This window comes from Equus quagga, unplaced genomic scaffold, assembly GCF_021613505.1.
Source record: "Equus quagga isolate Etosha38 unplaced genomic scaffold, UCLA_HA_Equagga_1.0 226_RagTag, whole genome shotgun sequence".
NCBI classification, from domain to species: domain Eukaryota; kingdom Metazoa; phylum Chordata; class Mammalia; order Perissodactyla; family Equidae; genus Equus; species Equus quagga.
This window is the reverse complement of record NW_025799809.1, coordinates 355,088-372,278: the sequence shown is the minus strand read 5'-3', so window position 1 is coordinate 372,278 and position 17,191 is coordinate 355,088. Positions and strand designations below refer to the sequence as shown.

At 40.3% G+C, this 17,191-nt stretch overlaps 1 protein-coding gene across 1 annotated transcript in view; it reads left to right on the top strand.

Moving 5' to 3' along the window:
- Positions 1 to 17,191, top strand: part of LOC124233787 (nesprin-2-like) — a 298,013-nt gene that overhangs the window by 39,182 nt on the left and 241,640 nt on the right. The window contains exon 2 of the mRNA XM_046650989.1: positions 6,260 to 6,389. Coding sequence (XP_046506945.1) covers positions 6,311 to 6,389 — 79 coding nt within the window. The 5' untranslated portion in view covers positions 6,260 to 6,310. The remainder of the gene's footprint in view (positions 1 to 6,259; positions 6,390 to 17,191) is intronic.

Genomic DNA, 17,191 nt, shown 5'->3' with positions numbered 1-17,191 from the left:
GCTCCTTCTGCTCCATGCTGGTCTCCTTGTTTTTCCAGCCTTTGCTCTCTGCCTGGAATGTTCTTCCTCCAGATTTTCCCAGTGCTGTCTGCTTTACTTTCTGAATCTTTGTCCAAAATCATCTCTCAATGTGGCTTATTTTGATACCCTACTTAAATTTGTAACCTGGCCCTCCATACAAACTCTCAACCCTTTGCCCTGCTCTACTTTTTCTTTTTTTTTTTTGCCTGTTACCTTCTAATGTTCATTCGTTCATTCATTCATTCATTCATTCTGTTTATTGTCTGTCTTCTTCCTACCTCCTCCCATCCCTGTGATAGAATATAAGAATTTAAGCTCCACCAGCACTGGAAACTTTGTCTGTTTTGGTTTCTGTTTATCCCAAGTACCTTGAACAGTGATGCTGAATAAATATTTGTTGAATGAATAGATGAAACTTTCTGTCTGGTGCTATCAATTTCACTTTTTATTTTTATTTTTGAGTTTTCTTTTCTTTCCTTCATTTGCCAGATCTTCCAGATTCCTCTTTTGTGTTTGTTTTGATCTTTTTCTTTCATTCTTGGAGGCTCTCCTTAAATGTCTGGTAATCTTTGGCTGTCCACTCATATTTTAGAGCAAAAAATGAAAAAGCCAATTAGTGGAATTTCACAGTAGGGTGAATTGGCAGGGAACTCTCTTTCTCTTGAGGAGCCCCAAATATGAGTATCTGGCTGTCTCTTCTTGGGGCTTTTACTTTCTCCAGAAAAGGATCCTCTGAAATCTGGCCACCAGTGCTGTTGGAGTAGATGGGGTGGGTGAGGGCTGGGGTCCTAATGTTGCTGTGCAGACTTATCTAAAATCTTGCTATCAGCTCTGATCTTCAACACACTCAGTTCCATTCTTTTTCAGACCTATGTCTCATCCTCAGCTCCTGCAGTATCTTTTGCCTCCATGTCCCAAACCTCTTAGGGATTCTTCAGAGATGGGGGTGGGGGGAGCTGGAGTTAACAGGAAAGCCAGGAATCTTTGGTAGTGATTTAAGAACAAAACAGTGGGTCATGGGGAGAGAGGATGACAAAAAGAATGAAGAGATATATGTGGGGGGATAAAACCATTGTCAGGACTTATAACTTAAAGATCTCTCCAGGCCTTTTGGGAGATTGATGACATGGCGGTAACTAAGGCAGGGAATTTTTGCTGGGGGAATTATGAACTTCAGAAAATTTGGGTGTGGGGTGCAAGGCAGACTTTCTAGCTTACAATACCCTGATGGCAATTAAAAATAAGTACCTCCTGAGTGCATGCTTTCTAGATGTGTGCTGATCAACACATCAGATTTTGTAGTGTTGGAAGTTTTCATCCTTAAGTTTTTGTACATTTCATTTTAGTATTGTGACTAGCTTTTAATTTTTACTGGCTGATTAAGAAATGGATAATCCTGAAAAATTCATTTTACAAATTATAGTAAATACAGTTTATTTACTATAGTACACCTCCCATATAGTAAGCACTCAATAAATTTTAGTTGTTACTGTAGTTTTTTAGTTTCATGTGCTTCTTCTTGGAATTTCCACAACTGCCTATTAGTATGGTCACTCCCATTCGGTAGCAGTGGACGCTGCAGTTCAGAGCATTTGGGACTGGGTCAAGGCCAACGGAAGCCTCTTCTGGGGAAGTGGCTACTTTCGCTCAGAATGCCGCTGTCGGGGAGGGTGAAGTGGATGGCTCAGAGGCTCAGTTGGCATTGGCTGGTGAGTGACACTGCTTCGCTGTGAGGTAGCAAGTGCAGCGGTATCATATCCAGACAATTGCTACATGTTTATTTTCCAAAAGTGTAGTGAACAGATGGGATTGATCGCTCTGGCATTTTGTGGTGGTCATTAGAAAAATAACGTACCTGAAAGGAGATAGTAGAGTGGAACTTAAAAATCAGCTGGTTTTGGGGTCCAGCCGGGTGGCGGAGCAGCTAAGTTCCTGTGCTTGCTTCAGCGGCCCGGGGTTTGCTGCTCAGGGTCCCAGGCACAGACCTAGCACTGCTCATCAAGCCATGCTGTGGCAGGCGTCCCACATATAAAGTAGAGGAAGGTGGACACGGATGTTAGCTCAGGGCTAATCTTCCTCAAAAACAAAAACAAAAACATCACCTGGTTTGGGAATTTGTACCAACTGCTTCTGGACAAATGATGAAAAGATAAGTAATAATAGAGTTAGGAAAAATTAATGGGAAAAAGATGAAGAAATTTGTTGCAAATGTGTCCCCAACTTTCTTCTGTGAGCTTGTAAGCAGATCAAAGTTAATAACTGTCATTTGCTAGGAACAGCTCTGTAAGATAACTGACAAAAGAGAGATCCTTCAGAATTCCTCGGTAGACCATAAATAACGTGGTGCAGCTGAAGAACAGAAAAAAGAACAAGAGAGGCACCCCAGGGAAAATGCTGACTTTGAAATTACTCTGTTAAAGAATCTCTGAATGCTACCACATCCGCTATGCCACACCTTCTGATCAACTTTGAAGATAAGACTGAAGCCTCTTTCTCCCCTATTGACGTGTGATTTTTCCAGTGCTGTATCCAGGGCTAGACTGACAGGGCTTGTTAGCAAGCTATCTAATAATTGGAAAATAAGAGACTCGAGCTACCAAAAAGGCTTTTAGGAGTCTTCTCTAGACATTTCTGGCAAACTCAGAGAATTTTTCTAATATTTTTATTTGTGTCAAGAGAGTGTTTTTCTCCTTGTGAAAATACAGATATCCAGGTTCCGTAGAATGTGGATTGGAGAACTGACCCTGAACTAAATAATATTTCATTCCCCATTTTGTTGACATTTTGTTAAAATAAAAGCAAAAACATTTTTCTTATTGCAGCAGAAATATGCTGCATATGCAGAAATTCAACTGAAATTTTAAAAATGCAGATAAGCAAAAGAGAGAAAATAAAAATCACCCATAATTTCATTCATTAGAAATAATCTCTATTCAAATTTCATTTTTGAAGTGAAAAAATTCTAATCATATTAATCCAAAGTAAATGCTGAGGTTACTTGAAAAAGGGGAAATTCTTTAGTGTTTTGAGGTTTTAGGGATACCAAAAGCATATTAAGATATCTTGCATAAGCAAGCCAGAGTCGTTTCAAGATACCTTATGCCATTTATACAAGCATGTATCTTAATTTGCGTGAGTTTTAAAAACACAATTCCATGTGATTCCACTGATCTTAGATTCTTTAATGCCACTACATTAATTCTTTGCCCAGTCTTTGGTTATGTGCCTGAAGAGGGTCCATTATTCACTTTTAAGAATAGTCTCATTTAGTTTCATTCTAGAGTAATTGGGGTTTGTTGCGTAATCGTGTGTCACTTTTATTTGAAGCGGAAAAGTACAGCTGTGAGGAGCGCCTGAGAATGGCTCTTCTCTGCAATTCTACCTGAGGAGGCAGCTCTTGAGCTCCCCACAGGGGAGTTGGGACACAAGTGACAGGATGCCCCTCAGGGATTTTGGTTGATAGAGTGTGGTTTTAGGTTTTGGCCAAGCCCTCATTCCTCTTTCTGCCTTCGTTTTTCATACTGCTTCTAGCTTCTCAATTCAGATCCTGAGAAATCTCTCAAGGCTCTCCACTCTGTTCCAGTTTTTTACGGGCCCTATTTGGCAAGTAAATTCCTCTCTGGAGATTACTCACCAAGAACTCTTGTGTTGGAAATGTCGTCATAAATTGTCTTCAGTCAGATCCTCATGACCTCTGTAGCATGTTTTGATAAATAATTGTAACCAGACAGTATTTGGGTCGATAATCTAACGCTTCCAATTGGTTCAGTCTTCAAAGTTGAGTTTTACTTTTGATGGACATTTTTTAGAAGTGCTAGGAAATTCTTTAGTAAATAAAAAATATTTTATCGATTTGTTTGCTAATAAATTTTAACTGTTAAAAATAGAAACCTCTCAGGCAAATAGTTATCTTCAGTTCTAGTGTTTTTTTACTAATACTAATTTTTTTCCAACAGCTTTGATATACAATATAGTGAATCCCACGTACCAGTCTAGAACAGGAGTATTTCTAGCTTCTCTGGTTATCAATTTATTGTCTATTGTTTTGTTTTTATTGTTAGTATAAAAAAGGCAAAGCTAAATTCTTTCCTCTACATTTGATACCTTATATTTGATTAACATTGAATGCAATGAATGGTTTTCAGAGATATTTGCATTAAATTCAAAGTATTATCTGAATAATGCTAATGGGACTATTTGGAGTGAAATACTCTTTTATAATAAGTACACTCCTGATAGTCACATCTATTTCCAGCTTCAAGTGATAGGGTACACTGTCTCCTTTGCTTCCATAGCACCTTCTACATACAGTTCTTAGATTTCACTCAATATTGTGTTCATCTGTCATTCTCAGAAGATTGAATTCCTTGAGAGCAGGGTTTAGCACATAGAAATGCTTGTTGAGTAAATGAATGGAAGAAAGAATAAATGAATTCTGGCAAAGTTTTGGCTAGCTCTATGAGGTACCAACATGTGTTGGTTAAGAGCATGGACTCTGAAGCCAAAAGCACTTGGATTCAAATCTTAGCTCCATCATTTATTAGCTATGTGTCCTTAGACCACTGTATATGACATTCGAGTGTCTCACTTTTGTCTTTTAAACTATGGAGATAATTATAGTACCTATCTCATACAGTTATAAAAATTAAATGAGGTGATATATGCAAAGTGCTCAGACCAGTGCTTGTATATAGTCAGTGCTCTGTAGGTGTTTGCTGCTAATGTTATTGTTATTATCATTAGTTAAGTAACCCTGGCCTGGAATAGTGGTTGCCTTCATTCTGGAATTCGGTGTTTCTTCCTGGCATCATGAAGTGCTTTGTCTTCGCTTTGGGTTCAGGAGCCCTGGGGATGGGAAGGGGTAGTGGAGGTCCTCAACACATCAAAAGCTGAGGACATTTGTACCTCTGTCAATCATCCGGCTGCACAGACTCACTTGAACCAACAAACAGCTTTTTGTTTTGGTTAGAATTCTATCAATTCAGTACGGTGAAACTGTTACCTCAGGCAGGCTCTGATTCATCTTAATTCAGAGGCTAAAACTAATTATTAATTAATAAACATAGTTTATTTGGTAGGTAAAATGTTTACAAAGAGTGACCCATGGGGGAGATAATAAAAAGAGTTTGAGATGATAACAGAGTGGGGAAGACTGGATTGAAAGATATTTGAAGACTGGCTCTAGCATTAACTGTTTAATGATTTTCATCTTTGCATTTTTAAAAAGTGGTCTATTGGATATCTAATATGATTGCATCTAGCTCTTGGCCTTAGGTTTATTTACTTTCTAGTCCCCCCCCCCAACATTTTATTATGAGGAATTTCTAACGTATGGAAAAGTTAAAAGATTTTACAGTGAACACCCATTTGCTCAACATGTAGATGCTACCATTAATGTTTTGCTATACTTGCTTGACCACGTATCTGTACATTTATCTATCCCTCTATCCTCTAAGACATGTTATGTTTTTATATGTTTGGTTAGGTCTATTTTGATATGAAAGTCATCATCTGGGAGAAGCTGATGTTTTATTCTCAGCCCCCAGGATACTAACAGTGACATATATACATACATGAAGCAATGCTTTTTAAGAGTTGCAGAGTAAGAATTCCTCCTACTGGAAGGATTCTTTTAGGGTCACAGTGGGGACAGAGAAAGAAATGTGTAGGTGGAAAAAGAAATACTTGGGAAGATAATTTAATCTAATAGGTAATCCCTCCAAACATTCTTTTTGATACAATTTTTTTAGTTTCGCTTTGCAAGCTATGCAACTCAGCTCTTATTGTTTCCAGTAAATGGCAACATTTATGGAGCAGAAAAAGAATTAAGTTAAATAAAAAGTTTTAAAGAAAATCCTTGTAGGTTGAAAGTTAACAGTAAAATACACACAAACGCGCAAGATATCAGTTTGCGTCAACTTTACTTCCTCTAGAGAAGTTATGGGGTCTAATTGCATAGCTTTCCTTTTCATCACTAGTGTAGAACCACAATGCTCGCCCTTTTGGAGTTCTGCCAGCAACTCCAAAGAGCATGCTTAGGTCACAGGGCAAAATCTTGATTATTATTCAAAAAAGAAGGCGTAGTCACTCTGTTCCTCATGAACCACGCAAACACTCACTAGAAAATTGCTGCTTTTGGAGGGCAGTTTTTGGTTGCTGTTGTTTTCTGGCAATGGGTGTTTGCTAGAAATACGGAGCTGCAAAGTTCCTAATGAGCATTTCTCCCTTTTACTTTTAGTTCACTTCTTTGACTGATACGGACATGATATAATCTCCACTGAGTCAAAGGATGGCGTCTACCCCTGTGCTTCCCGCTGAAGATGAGCAGGTTTCCTTGGGCATCGATGATCTCCATATTTCACTGCAAGGTAATTCAGATTGGGTGGGCTGACACCTAGAGCAAGTGTGGAAACCTGACCCTCATCTATTCACAAATCGTGTTGCTTTCTGTCTCTCTTATGGTGAAATGTCTATCTATCTATTTGTCCGTGTGTCTAACTATCTGTATTTTTCCAGTTGTAGAACCTTTCAATAGACTTAAATGTCTTTATTGCTATCTCAGCTCTCTAGGAAAGTAAGGAATACCTGGAAGGAATTTGGCATCTGAGTGTATGTATTTTATTTGAAGTGAAACTTAAATAGTTAACCATAATTTGCATTGTTGGCACTTAGTTTCCATCTTTTTGCATAGCCTCTTTTAATGTACATCCTTATTTTGCCCTAATAGAAAGGAAAAGTGGTAGTATTATGAGTGACCTTTCAATTATATGAATCATGTGCATTTATGCAGAGTAAGTTTTAGGCTTCTTGTGGAGTTGGCAATATTTGTTTTGTACTTTGAAAATTCCTTAGCCCCTAGGCTTTCCACCTTTGTTGATAAAGCACGTCTTGGAGCTGAGTAAAGCTTCTCTAGTGTAGAAGAAATAAGGCTATGGCAAGTCTTTGAAAATATTTATGTAACTATTTTAAAGTAATTTTAATATTATGGACAGTATTATGCATCATTCTTAGAATGTTACTTAGAAGCCATAGATTTTAAGTTATTTATGATAAAGATCTTGAAATGACTTTCTTTTTTGATATTTTCTTTTTAATTAAAAATCTATTTTGAATGATTCGCTTCTTGACTTTGGGATCAATAGTTATTGCAGTAGACTATACCTATGTGTATCAGGCTTTTAAAAATAAATGTCATGCGATTTGTATAGACTCAGAAACGTAATATGTCGAGAAGGCAGTACTGGAGGTAGGAATTTTAAAAATTCCCTGAAAGTACATTTTTTATAGTGTCATACAATATTCATAGGTAGTTGGAATCAAATTTTCATTTAACTGAAAAAACTCAATATTCTTGTTTTTCTCTGAAGTTTTGGTTGCGTGTGAGTAGCAACTCACGTAACCTAAGCCCTGTCAGGGAGCCAGTGCATCAATCAATAGTCGGGTAAGTCTGATTTCTTATGCTGGCTCTGCCACTTACTAGTTCTTTGAATTTGGACAAGAGACTTAATCTTTTTTGAGTTGCAGTTTCCTCACGTTTAAAATATGGATGATAATGCCTGTATTGCACCTGTGTTTTGAAGATGAACAACAATGCTTGCCAAGGGCTTAGCACAGTGCCTGACAGAGTAGGAGTTCAATAAATGCATCGTAATTTCCTCTTATATATTTACAGTCAAAATATTTCTCTTGGGAGCTACAGCTAGAGCGGAAACTGCGTGGTGGATACAAAAAAATTGTAAACTAAAAGTCTGGTTTTTTCTGTTTTTTGTTTTGACAATTCTATTCAATGGCTTCCCATCACATGTGGGATAGTCTCGACTTCTTGGTGTGGCTCACAGGCTCTTCCTGGCTGGCGCTCCCTTCTCTCCACTCGTATCCCATGAGCACCCGGTGCTCCAACCCCATGGCTCCCAAGGGGCCATCCCCCCCTGTTTGTGTGTTTTTGTTCAGGTTGTTCCTCCTGCCTCCCTTCCAGCTCACTATCCTGGTCCATCCGTGCCCATCCGAAACTCTGCCAGCCTCAGCCTCCTCCCTGAGCCCTGCTTTCCCTTTGGCTGAGATTCATGTTCCCTCCTCGGTCCTCCCATAGTTAACTGTTTTAGCACTTATAGTTTTGCAGTTATCATATTTAACAATGTTTTCTTCCCCACTCCAGAGTGTGCTCCAAGACTTTTATGTAGCATGCTCTGTCTTACACGGCACTCTTTTATCCATTGTCTCATGTGATCCTCACAGCCACATTGTGAGGTAGATAGTTTATCTTCAAGCACCTAGAAGGGAGCCATGGCTCAGGAAGATGGACTCACTGTCCCAGAGTCACACAGCTCGTGAGCAGCGGAGCTGGGTTTTGAGCTGGAGGATAGTTTTCTTTCCACTGCACCACACCCCCTCTGACACATTCCAATAGTTTGAAAGAGGGAATTTCCCTAACAGCTTTCTCTGGAAAATCTGCTTCAGTCTTAGCCTTATCCTACTTAATCCATAGGAAACTTACATCACGATATGGACTGGCATCTTCAAGTAACGTTCATGATCTCAAGGTCATAAGTAGTTCAAAATAATTAGCAAATTACTGAGACCTGAGTGGTTTCTTATAGCATGTTTTGAATTATACTAGGTTATGCAATCTGCTTTACAATAGGAGACGAGTATGGGCGTTTGGTGTGGAAAGGTCACACGTACTACCAGTGGGAGTGAGTTTCCTCTGTGAGGTATTTAGAAGAACGTGGTGCTGTGTGCCTTGCTCTAGGGGGAGAGGTAGAAAGGCAGGACTATGATGTAGTCGGTTTGACACTGGTAGAGGCTGCTCACATCAGCCAGGTACCCTCAGGAGTGTCAGCCAAGAACTTCCCATGATTGTGGAACGAAGGCTCAACTGTGAAATGAGATTCGAGAGTCCCCGGTTAAATTCTATATTGTTATCAACAGATTTATCATGATTCTTTCAGCCTAAGTTGGTGAAAGAAAGAGAGAAGAAAACAGAGAGAGAGGAGGAAGGAAGGAACTTGTCCATATTTCTGACAGTACTTTTGGTTTCGTGGCAGGATTATTAGTTATTTGGACAAAGAAATTGATAGATAATATTATGTACATTAGCTATTACCGAACTGCAGGCTGTTGGCGATGATCTTAAAAGCATTTGGCTTCGTACGCTGTGTAAGCAGACTCGTACTTCACAAAATCCACATGTGGTTAATGATCCTTGGAGTCATATGAGAAAAGAGATTTTATGTGATATGAGAGGCTCAGGGTCACTGCTCGGAAGAAGGTGTTTTTGTCTCTTCATTTCAGGATCTTTTAGAGGCGGGGAGAGGCAGCAGCACGGCCTGTTTAACTTGCAATGCCGACTTTATTTTAGCCAAAACTTACCTAAGCTGAGACGGGTGGTGCCCTGACGCAAAATAATAGGCTCAAGAAAAGGTTAAGGTGTCTGAACTGAAAGGCGGTGATTCATCATTGATATGCTACGAAAACAGACAGGTCATGTGTGCAGGGCCTGCCGGGAGCCAGGCAGTGCTCGGCCGAAATTCATAGAGCAGGACAGTGAACAGGTGACTTCGTCTTTCTTTCTGTTCAGCTTTTTTGTGATCTTTGAGGAAATGTCTTTTTGAAGGGATTTTGAGGGCCCTTTTGTAGAGAGGTATTTATATCCTCTGAGTCTAGTGAGGAGGATGCATTGAAAAGGTTGGATTGTTAGGAGGAGAAAGAAATGGCACTTGTGAATTTGAGCAGATTAATGTAAAAATGGAATTTATTTTGGTTTAGTGCCTTTTGTACTCCTATGGATGGTCCACATTCTAAATAAATTCGATCCATGAAAAATCAGGTGATTAAAATGATGAATAAATGGCTGTTTAAAAAAATTATTTGCTTAACTAAGGTGTCCACTATAGTATTCTTTAAATCTTTTCATTGGATTTCTTTTTTTTTTTTTTAAAGATTTTCTTTTTTTCCTTTTTCTCCCCAAAGCCCCCCAGTACATAGTTGTATATTCTTCGTTGTGGGTTCTTCTAGTTGTGGCATGTGGGACGCTGCCTCAGCGTGGTTTGATGAGCAGTGCCATGTCCGCGCCCAGGATTCGAACCAACGAAACACTGGGCCGCCTGCAGCGGAGCGGGCGAACTTAACCACTCGGCCATGGGGCCACCCCCTCTTTTTTTTTTTTAAAGATTGGCACCTGAGCTAACACTGTTGCTGATCTTCTTTTTTTTTTTTTCTGCTTTTTCTCCCCAAATCCCCCCCGTACATAGTTGTATATTTTAGTTGTGGATCCTTCTAGTTGTGGCATGTGGGACGCTGCCTCAGCGTGACCTGACGAGCAGTGCCACGTCTGCGCCCAGGATCCAAACCAGCGACACCCTGGGCCGCCAAATGGAGCGCGCAACCTTAACCACTCGGCCACGGGGCCGGCCCCTCCATTAGATTTGTTACTTGGCAAAATAATAGATGCTTCCTTCTCTTTTATCCTAAGAAAATGGTAGCTGTGTATTTTGTCTGAAGTGAATCCCTGCTAAGCTCTGCGGGTGGGAAAGGTATGTTTAGGGAACAATTCTTTCGAGTATCAGATACATACGATTATGGAAACAGTAAGGAGTAGAGTTGGATAAGGATCCGAGAATTTTCAAGTTGGAGGGGATTTTCTTTGTCATTCAGTTTAATGTGAGACCGAAGTAGGAATCCCTTCAGAAGTATTGCTGTGATTAAGATCCTTGAGGGAGCTGAATTCAAACCCAAGAAGTTTCGGAATTTTGCTGTTAGGCAGCGGGTAGCTATTGGGTCTTGAGGATGAGGGTGCCTGGTCAGAGGTCAGAGTTGGGCCTTAGGAGAATAACGCGGCTTTGAGGTATGGGAAGACTTGAAAGGGGTGAGAAAGTGGAATTGGAGAAACCAATATGCAGGCTTTGCAAATAACTGGGTGTTGGGGAATGTTTGCCCGGATTGGAGTTACAGCAGCGAGGATGAAAGTATGGGACAGATGTGAAAACCGTGAGCCGGGAAGGCTCAGGAGGACTTTGCAGCTATTGAATATGGATAATAAAGTAGGGAGGCTCCAAGGGTTAGAAGCTGAGCTGCTTAGGATAATAGTGGCAACAGCTATAATGCGCAAATTATTAATTTTCTTTTTATTTAGTGTGTTTTCACTATTTTAGTACTATCAAATTAAACAATTATAAATGATATTAAAAATAATAAATATTATTTTATATGAATGTGCTTAAAATGAATTGTAGATAAAATACAGTGTTTACAAAGAAAGTCTTTCTTGGGAATTTCTTATGTGATGGAAAGATTGAAAGCGTGATGCAGGCAGAGGACCCATTTGAAAGTCAAATTAATAATGGATGGAATTGACTGACCAGGCTGACTCATCTTGTGATATTTTAAATGATAGCTGTGGCAAATTTGAATTGTTTTGGATTCTTTCTCTATATATTTCAGATTTAAGTTATTTCTTTTTAACAGGTTGTTGGCCGTAAAGGGACGCAATCAGTTTACATAACAGAAACACATTATTTTGTTCAAAATGAAGTCCACTAATGCTTTAGAAAAGCAGCATTCGAATACTGAGTGTTGTCATTAATTAGACACAGAACTAGGAAGGAGCGTGTGTTCTGATATCTTTGCCGTCACATGAAGAGTTAACTTTCATGCAGTCCTGCCACAATTTGAGTGAATGGTGCTGTCTACGTGAACCTGGATAAAACCACGTGCAGTCTAGTTACTGTGCCATTTCAAACAGTGCTCGTATATTTTATTTAGTGCTGTTATCATCTAGATGACATATTTTAAAAGATTAAAAAACTCCGTGCGTCTTCTGGGTAGGTACCATTACTTGGTGGGGCTCAGTGGTGAAATGTGAGTCCCTGTAGTTAGGTTTTTCCTCTGCTGAAATTTATTTGTTATTTACTGAGTGTCCACCTGAAGGGAGGCTTTTGATTTATGTATTATTTTTAGTAACATGAGAAATTACTCACGTTCAATGTGTTACATTAAAGCATAATAATTTGCTGTAATGCTTAATTTTATTCAGTTGTTCAGTAAATACATTTGTGTATTTATATTGGAATGCCAACCACATGCAGGGGGCTGGGTGTTAAGGGTATAAAGGTGAATAGATTGAGCACCATTAGGACGTGTGTGGTCCAGGTGTGCTTTCGATGTCATGAGAAAGACCTGGGATGCAGATCTCATCATTCTTAGGAGACGAGGTGAAATCCTTAAGTACACAGGGTCATGTTCCTAACTTTGGTATCCAGCATACAAATTCCATCAAAATATGACTGAAAATATTGTCTGGAATATCTTTTTGTATTTCAGTTCTAGGGAAGTGAATAAAAATATTCTCTACATAACATATTATTTGTAAGGTTATATATTCCTGTTGCTGTAAACATCGAACATTTTAGTAAGAACCTCCCTGGAGATTGTCTTCTTGCTGACCCCCCTGTAATTGTGCCTTATCCTTGAGTTTCGTGTCGTTTTTGGACCCCACTTGCTTTAATCAGCCTTCTGAGTTCCTCCAAGTGTGTGTCAGTTGCCCTGCCTAAGATACTCCTGTGTCTTTATTGCCGATGAAGTTTCTGACCTATTTTAGGCTTTCAGTAAACTGTGTAACGAATAAATGAGTGGCCATTCCAATATTACAAATCTATAAAGTCCCCTGAATTAGAAGAACTGTTCAGTGTACAGGAAAGTCAGCCGAGAGGATGGAGACGTGGCTGTCTTTAGACGTGAGGCAGTGAGTGTGTCGAGGCCTCTTGGAGGCTCAGCAGTGCTTTCGTGTCCTGTTTCTGAGAGAAATTCTGTTCTGCCTTATGACAGGGAGTGAACAAAACCGTGTGAAGTCTGAGAAAGAGGAACAGGATTAATGAACGACCTCCTGGGTGGAATTTCCATCCTGTTGCAGCCACATCCTCAGTGTGGAATTTTGATGGAAATGATGAATGAAGAGTAAGAAAATGACATGTCCCAGGAGGCAGTACTTTTGCTACTCTAACCAATTCAGACTGCTTGCTTGTTAGGAATAAAAGCAAATCATCTCTGAGTGATTAGGTGATTTTTACTTTTTTGGCAAATTAGGTGATTATTACACTCAGAGGAAATAATCAAGTTATTGTCCTTCTCTGGCTGTCAGTGCCGTACTGTTCCAACACAAAAGCTTCCAGAAAGTTCCTGATATCATAGTAGCTGTCAATGTTTTCTGCTGTGCTTTCTCGGGAGATTCTTTGCCTTGATATTGTAAACCTTTATGAGCCTAAAAATATCCCAATTAAACAAAAAATGCAATAAGCTCTACAAACAGTAGTGTTTGCAATGTACAGTGTTTTTTAGGGAAAAACAATTTTTTTTCCCTTAGGTTGTATATACAGTTTTTGCTTCTGGGAACTTTGGTTCTGTTTTTGCCAGGAGTTTGGGGATAAGCTTACTTTATTCTGGGTCACTTACATTTTGAAAACTAGGGCAAGATAAATCCAGGGTCATTTAGAGTCCTGTTAAAGTAGGTTAACAACGATCTCATTCATTCCTTATAGAAATCAAAATCCATTTTAATTAGCCCCATGAGAGATACAAGATTTTCTGGGCTTTGTGTACGTGTGTGTGTGTCTGGAGGGGGTGTAATTATTCAGAGTTTAAAGTAGTATATAAGGAAAAAATAAAATTTCAAATTATTTTTCCTTGAAAACAGGAAAGTAAGAAGTCACTATAAGAGATTAATGTATACCTATTGGTGGGTTTAGTGTGTGGTTCTACACGCTAAAAACTGGAGGTCATTCTAAATGTGCCTCTTCAAGAGATTTCTTTCCTCTTCTGATTTCAGTGTTGCTGTTTACAGTTTCTCTGAATGGCTCTATTTTTCTAAAACATTTGGGAAATTTTGGTAACAGGTAACTTGTTTGTGGTTCTCAATGTGTAGGGAACTGAGGTTTACTACTACCAGGTATTTCTAGAGTCATTTAAAAATGGTAGATAAAAGGCTATGAATGATTTATCAGAGAGATGGGATGTTCAAAGTTCTAAATGTGTATATGGTTGGAGGAGAGACATGAGATTCTGGGTGAATAATCTCTCCTGGTCCTTGACTGTCTGTGCAGTGATGCCCGTTCAATGGGTATAGGAAGAAAATGGTGAAAGAGTAGCCACACACAATTGCTGTGTGCCTCTGGGATGGAGCAGCACTCACTGGTCATACCTTGGTCTTTTCAGTCTTTACTGCACAAGGGACTACCAATCACATCAGTGGCGAGATACTAGAAGATGCAGGGCACCTGGCTCAAAAATACAGCGCACAAACAGCTCTTCTCAAATGTGAGAAACATTTAAGGTCTTCCCAAAACATTGGAATTGTTGGCCTTGTCTTCAGTTAAGTAGGATGATGAATAGTGGGAACTAGTTCTGCTGTGTATCTCTGTCTGCCTCTCTGAATGTTTTCTTGGCATAACTTCCAGACTGCTTTTTTTTTTTTTTTGGGTGAGGAAGATTGGCCCCGAGCGAACATCTGTTGCCAATCTTCCTCTTTTTGCTTGAGGAACGTTGTCCCTGAGCTAACATCCCTGTCAATCTTCCTCTATTTTGTATGTGGGACGCTACCATAGCATGGCTTAATGAGCGATGTGTAGGTCTGTGCCTGGGATCTGAACCCACAAACCCTGGGCCCTGAAGCAGAGTGTGTGAACTTAACTACTACACCACCGGGCCAGCCTCTCCGGAAGGTTTTTATGTCTTCAAAACAAAATGTTTCCAAAGTTCAGGTGAATTCACACTTACTGCATCATCACATAATTACGATTTTTGTGAATACAGGTAAATCTGTTCATTGATTCATTGATGCCATGTGTGCTTCCTGAGACCCTACCTGGTATCAAGTGCTGTTTTAGGTTAAGAGAATACTGAGGCAACCAACTCCAGCAAGCTTCATATGCCGGTGGTGCTTGTATTTAAGTTAAGACAGAGAATAAATAATCAAGGAAAAAATATCAGTACATGGTAAGTGCTCTGCAGAGGATTAAAAATGGGTTTATGTGGGGCCACTCTGTGGCCGAGTGGTTAACTTCCCGCATTCCTCTGCGGTGGCCCAGGGTTTCAGCGGTTCAGATCCTGGGCGCGGACGTGACGCCTCTTGTCAGGCTACATTGAGGCGCGTCCCACGTACCATAACTAGAAGGACCTACAACTAAAATATACAACTATATACTGGGGCGACTTGGGGAGAAAAAGCAGGAAAAAAAAGAAGGAAGACTGGCAACAGTTGTTAGCTCAGGTGCCAATCTTTAAACAACAAAAAAAAATGGGTTTATGTGATAGTTCCTGGGTGTCTTCTTTAGATCAGATGGTCAGAGCAGGTCTTTCTGAGGAAGAGACATTTAAGGAGCGATTGAGTAATTCAAAAGAGCTGCTGTGCAAAGAACAGGGGAAGAGCATTCCAGTGTGAAGGGAAAGCTCAAAGACAGAAACAAACTTGGGGGACTCACAGAGTGAAGGAAGCCCGGTGTGACTGGATGGTGTGGGCAAGGGGTGGTTTGAGCTAGTTTTGCAGAGCCAGTCGAGGCAGGCTGGACCGGGGGCATTTGTCAGCTGTAAGGTAAGGTGTGTGGATGGGAACCATTGGCAGGTTTTAATCAGGAGAATAATGTGATCTGATTTATATTTTCCAAAAGATCACGCTGGCTGCTGGGTGATGAAGGAATTATCTGGGAGCAGGAGGGGAAGCAGGAAAGCTAGTTAGGATGATTTTATCTCAGTCCAAGTGAGATATCGTGGTAGTTTGGACCAGTGTGGTAGCAATGAGATGAAGAACCATGGATTTTTTAGGATATCTGTGAATGCTGGGGATGTTCACAAATTAAGAATAATTTCTAAATTTTTGCCTTGAGCAACTCAGTAGTTGATCCAGTGAAGAAGACTGGTAGATGAATAAGTTTGGGGGAAATCATGAGTTTATTTTTGCCATGATTGATGTGAGATGCTTATTTGATAATCCAAATGGGGATGTCAAGTAGACAGTTAGATGTAAGGATCCAGAGTTCTAGAGAGATTTGGGAGCCCTCAGCATATGGCTGTATATTTACATTTAAAGCCGTGGACTGGGTGGGGTCACCTGTGGACTGTGCAGCTAGCGCAGACCTTTTGGATCTTTCAATGTTTAGAGGTCAAGCAGAAGAGGCGGAGCAAGCAAAGGACATTAAGGAGGAGCCAGGGACAAAGGAGGAAAACCAGGCGAGTGTGATGGATGGGAACCCCTAGATGAAAGTGTTTCAAGAAGGGGATGTGGGCAACCATGTGGAATAGAGAAGTGGCCACCGGGTTGGGCTCATAGACTTAGTTGGTGGCCATGACAAGTTAGCCACACTCACGTGGTGGAGATGGAAGCCTGACTGGAATGGGTTGGGGAGAGATTGAGAGGTGAGCAAGTGGAGACAGTGACTCAATCAACTGCTTTCATGAAATTTTGCTGTGAAGGGGAACAGAGGTATCAGTCACTTGCTGGAGAAAAATGCAGGATTTTAAAGATAAGACATACTACTCCACTACTTGGTATGCTTTTTAAAATTATAGGTTAATTTATTCTTAAAGCTCCATTCATTTATTTGTTCATTATTCAACAAGTGTTGTTGAACACCTGCTGTGTACAAGGCACTATGCTGCACACATGGGATGGCACATGGCATGTGCTGTCCTGAAATGCATGCTCTGATCACAGGGGTAAGGATAAGCACATAGATTAGTGCAGCGTAATGGGATCTGTGCTGCAAGAGAAGGAAGATGTGGTACTGTAGAAGTACAGAGTAGGGGTACTTAACCCCATCTTGGAGGTCAGGGAGGGCTTCCCAGAGGAAGTGATTTCTAAGCTTAGTCCTAAAATATGTTAGCAGATGAGCAGGGTGAAGGTGGGAAGAGTGCTCCAGGCAGTGGTCACAGCATGTGAAAGACCAGAGGATGAGGCTGATCACACGCATTCAAGGCAAGGGATGCTCAGTGAGACTGAGGTTTAGAGTTTGAAGGAGAATGTGAAGAGATGAGGCTTTAAAGGGTCATGTAACATACAGGGGTTTGGAATTTTTCCTAAGATCAGGAAGAAGCAGTTGAAGGATTCTGGATAGAGACATATGCGGAACTGGTTTTAGAAATCACCCGGGCTGCAGTGTGGGGCGTGGTCTTATGGGAGTGAGTG